This window comes from Chaetura pelagica, unplaced genomic scaffold (assembly GCF_000747805.2).
Source record: "Chaetura pelagica isolate M959 unplaced genomic scaffold, ChaPel_1.0 scaffold911, whole genome shotgun sequence".
Taxonomy (NCBI): Eukaryota; Metazoa; Chordata; class Aves; order Apodiformes; family Apodidae; genus Chaetura; species Chaetura pelagica.
In genome coordinates, this window is record NW_009952354.1 from 108,704 (window position 1) to 113,068 (window position 4,365).

At 53.1% G+C, this 4,365-nt stretch overlaps 1 protein-coding gene across 1 annotated transcript in view; it reads right to left on the reverse strand.

The window, feature by feature from the left end:
- The window catches only part of LOC104397827 (ran-binding protein 10-like), a 95,172-nt gene extending 95,114 nt beyond the window's left edge, over positions 1 to 58 (reverse strand). The window contains exon 1 of the mRNA XM_010007839.1: positions 8 to 58. Coding sequence (XP_010006141.1) covers positions 8 to 58 — 51 coding nt within the window. The remainder of the gene's footprint in view (positions 1 to 7) is intronic.
- Between the last annotated feature and the right edge of the window lie 4,307 nt (positions 59 to 4,365).

The following is a 4,365-nucleotide window of genomic DNA, read 5'->3' on the forward strand; positions in this document are numbered from 1 at the left end:
TGCTCACGTCTGGCGTGAGCCGCCGGGGCCCTGAAGCGAGGAGGGGGGGCGTCGCCATGACGACGGGTGTAAACATCGCGGGGCCGGCGGGGAGAGCCCCGCGCACACACACACACAGACACACGCACACAGACACACACACGCACCGGGCTGCTCCCCGGGGGCTCAGGCTGCAGGAGGCACCGGTGCTTCACCGGGATCTGCAGTGACCAGTTCCTGTACCAGGCGGGAGAAACCCGACCAGGAACCGCTGCCATTGAACCCTGACAGGAGCATCAACAGGTTCGGCAAGAGCTTCTCCAGCCCCAGGGCTCCAGAGTGGTTCTGGTCCAGCCCAGGTGGGTAAACTGGCCCCAAGGGCTGTGAGAAACCTCCCCTGGGGCTCACCCCCCCGAGGGGGCTTCCTGCCCAGCCATGGTGGAGCCACATCCTTCTCCTGCCTCCCCGACCCCGGCCTTGACATCACACCTTCCCCACGTGGGGGACTCCTCCCATCACCCCTGCACAACGCATCACCCTGGCTGCCCCCCAGGGGTCCCACCTCCCCCTCCCCACAGGCCCCCACACCCCAGGGGCAGGAGAAGAACCTGCAGAGCCTGATCACAGAGTCACACAGAATCACAGAATCCCAGGGGTTGGAAGGGACCTGGAAAGCTCCCCCAGCCCAACCCCCTGCCAGAGCAGGGGCACCCAGAGCACATCACACAGGATCCAGGGGGGTTGGAATGTCTCCAGAGAAGGAGACTCCACAGCCTCTCTGGGCAGCCTGGCCCAGGGCTCTGGCACTCTCACAGCAAACAAGTTCTTCCTGAGATTCCCATGGAACCTCCTGGGCTCCAGTTTGCACCCAGTGCCCCTTGTCCTGTCACTGGACATCACTGCACAAAGCCTGGCTCTGCCCTCCTGACACTGCCCTGAACAGATTTGTGCCAAGCAATGAGGTGGCCCCTCAGTCTCCTCTTCTCCAAGCCCAACAGACCCAGCTCCCTCAGCCTTTCCTCAGCAGGGAGATGTTCCCCTCCCTCCAGCATCTCTGGGGCTCTGCCCTGGGCTCTTCCCAGCAGTTCCCTGTCCTGTTGAATTGAGGGGCCCAGAACTGGGCACAACATTCCAGATGTGGCCTCACCAAGGCAGAACAGAGGGGCTCAGGCTGCAGGACACAGTGGTGGGTCATATAATAAGGGTAGTTGTGCTTTTAAGGTTCAATTCCAGGTTGTAATATGAAACAAGAACACTCAGCAAAGGGACTTTTGGTCTAGAACTTCCTGAGGAACCTAGAACATCAGGAAATGTGGAATGTTCTCAGTTCTCTTTTCAAATTGCTGCTTTCCTTGACCCACTTCAAATAACACAATTAGTATTTCTTCTCTTCTGACTGAGAACCCCCTCACCTGATTCTTTAGATCAAAAACCATTATGAAGTTCTTCAACTGAAGAGAATTAATGCCAGGACATTATGGAGACATTCCTGCCAAGGGATTTTCTATCATCCTTTGAGAGAACATATTTGTGCCAGTCAAAAAAAAAAAAAAGCCCTGCTGTGAAGGAATGTGCAGTGGGAAGAACATCAAGACCCTTGAGCTGATTTATTCCAGGTTCATCCCTGTACATCTGCCACACCTAAGCCCAGGTGACCCTTCTTCTCCTGTGTCTCCACAGCAATAGGAGGGCCCTTCTCACCATTCCAATGCCACCACACTTGGAAGAAATGGAGGCCTATTTGAGGAAAGAGCTGCACTCTTTTGATCTGACTCAAAAGAACTTCCAGGAACTGAAGCTGCAGGTCTGGTACAAGGTTCTCCTGACTTGAAACTACGTGTTGAGGTGGATTATTTAAATTTGCCAGCCAAAGGAGAAGAGAGTAGCTGAGAAGAGTAGGAAACTATGGGTGTCATCATGAGATCCCAGACTGGTTTGGGTTGGAAGGGACCTTAAAGCTCATCCAGTCCCACCCCCCTGCATGGGCAGGGACACCTCCCACCAGCCCAGGCTGCTCCAAGCCCCATCCAACCTGCCCTTCAACACTGCCAGGGATGGGGCAGCCACAGCTTCCCTGGGCAACCTGGGCCAGGCTCTCACCACCCTCACACCAAACAATTTCCTCCTCATGTCCAACCTCAATCTCCCTCTTCCAGTTTTAAGCCATCACCCCTTGTCCTCTCCCTCCCTGTCCTTGTCCAAAGTCTCTCCCCTGCTTTCTTGTAGGTGAAAATAAAATTGTGCCCCTAAAATGTTTTCTCAGTCCTGCTTTCTCCACTCAACCCTAGAGAGAGTTCTTTGAGTCCTTCATAGACAACTTCAAGACCTACAAGCTCCTGCTGCCAGATGTAAAGAATGAATATGAAGCTACTTTGGATAAGCTCTTGGACTTCGACCTGTGGGGAAAAACCACTCATGGAGACAAGTTCTCAGGGAGCTGAGCTGTGCTGGACACAACCCCAGAATGAAAAACCAAAGCTGCTGTCACCTCATCAAACCATCTTTCTGTGGTTAGGGCTGTTCCCTTCATACACAAGACTAAGTTGTTGAAGGTTTGGGGTTTTTTTAATGACAATATATTAGATGTTTAGATTTTTTTAAATCTCCATCTCACACTCAGCCCAGGCCAGTTTTTCCTGGGACAATCCCATGGAGGGTGGAGCATGTCAGACATTTGGACACACTTGCTGTGGTAACTCAAGGCTTGAATTACTGCTGGAGCTGGGCAGGACAGAGCCAGCCTGGCTGCTCCCAGCCCTTCTCCATCCACTTGGAGCCTTGTTTGGCATTCAGGGGCCACAGTGATACCAGTCCTAGAGGGCCAGAAATAGACTGGGCCCAGCAGCTCCTGCCAGGGCATGAGCAGCTGTCAGATGTCAACACGTGGCTCTGGGACAGTCTCATGGGGGGTGTTTATTGCTTGGCCCAGAACCTGTTCCCTGAGCTACCTCATCACAGCCCCTCCTGAGACAAAAACCTTACTTTGCACAGTAACAACCAAGTGAATAAATCAAATCATTATATAAAAATATTTTTTTTTAACTCAAGTTTCCTTCCAGAACCCTTTAGCAGACATTTATTTGCTCCAGCTTCAGGTGTCTGTGCTGTAACCTGCCCTGTCCTGCTGTCTGAAGCACCTGGTTAGTTTAAGCTTCCATCACCAACCCCTCTTTCCCCTTTCTTCTCTCTGCAGACCCTGGACACCAGCAAAACATGTAATGGATGGCAGCTTTGGTTTTGGAAACCAACTGAATGGCAGTGAACCAACATGCCATGATAGCAGGTGAGTTTGAAGCTCTAGGAATGGGAGACCAAAAAAATAATTCTGATTGGAAAAGACCTGGAAGATCACCAAGTCCAGCTGCCAAGGCCACCACTAACCATGTCCCTCAGCACCACATCTACATGGCTCTGAAACCCCTCCAGGGATGGGGACTCCACCCTGGGCAGCCTGGGCCAGGGCCTGACAGCCCTTTCCAGGAAGGAATTTCTCCTGAACTCCAACCTAAACCTCTCCTGGTGCAACTTGAGGCCATTTCTTCTTGTCCTGTCACTTGTTCCTTGGGAGAAGAGACCAACCCTGTGTTGGTTAAGGTGCTCACCAGTGCTGGGGCAGGTTCTCTCCATGTATCTGCCAGTGAAACAACAGTTTCCAGTTCAGCCAGAATAATCTATTTTAAAGAAGAAAAAAACCATTCTTGTGTCTGAGCTCAGCAGCCAGGGCAGGGGGGCAGCCTCTGGTGGGGCAGGGACATGCAGCCTGTCCTGGCTGCCTGCAGATGCCTCTGCCAGCCTGGGACCTTCAGCTGCAGCTCCTCTGAGTTTTCAGGTTGGGCTGAGCCAGCTCAGAGGCTTTAGGGAATTGTTTCTGGAGAAAATCCACAGGGATGGGAAGGTGCTCAGCGGAATCAGGAAGACAGCTCCATGGAGGAGCCATCACATCCCTCCTGCTGTCAGCTTGATCCCAGGTAAAGATTGTGTTGCTGGAGCTCCTCATATACCAAGCTGAGCAACACGGTGGGTGTCCATGGAGATGTTACCCCAGCAGAATCCAATTCATAGAATCACAGAATCATGAGATGGTTTGGGTTAGAAGGGACCTTCAAGATCATCCAGTCCCAACCCCCTGCATGGGCAGGGACACCGCCCATCAGCCCAGGTTGCTCCAAGCCCCATCCAACCTGCCCTTCAACACTGCCAGGGATGGGGCAGCCACAGCTTCCCTGGGCAACCTGGGCCAGGCTCTCACCACCAAACAATTTTCTCCTCATGTCTCACCTCAACCTCCTTCTTCCAGTTTTAATCCCTTCCCCCTTGTCCTCTCCCTCCCTGCCCTTGTCCCAAGCCCCTCCCCAGCTTTCCTGGAGCCCCTTCAGGCACTGGAAG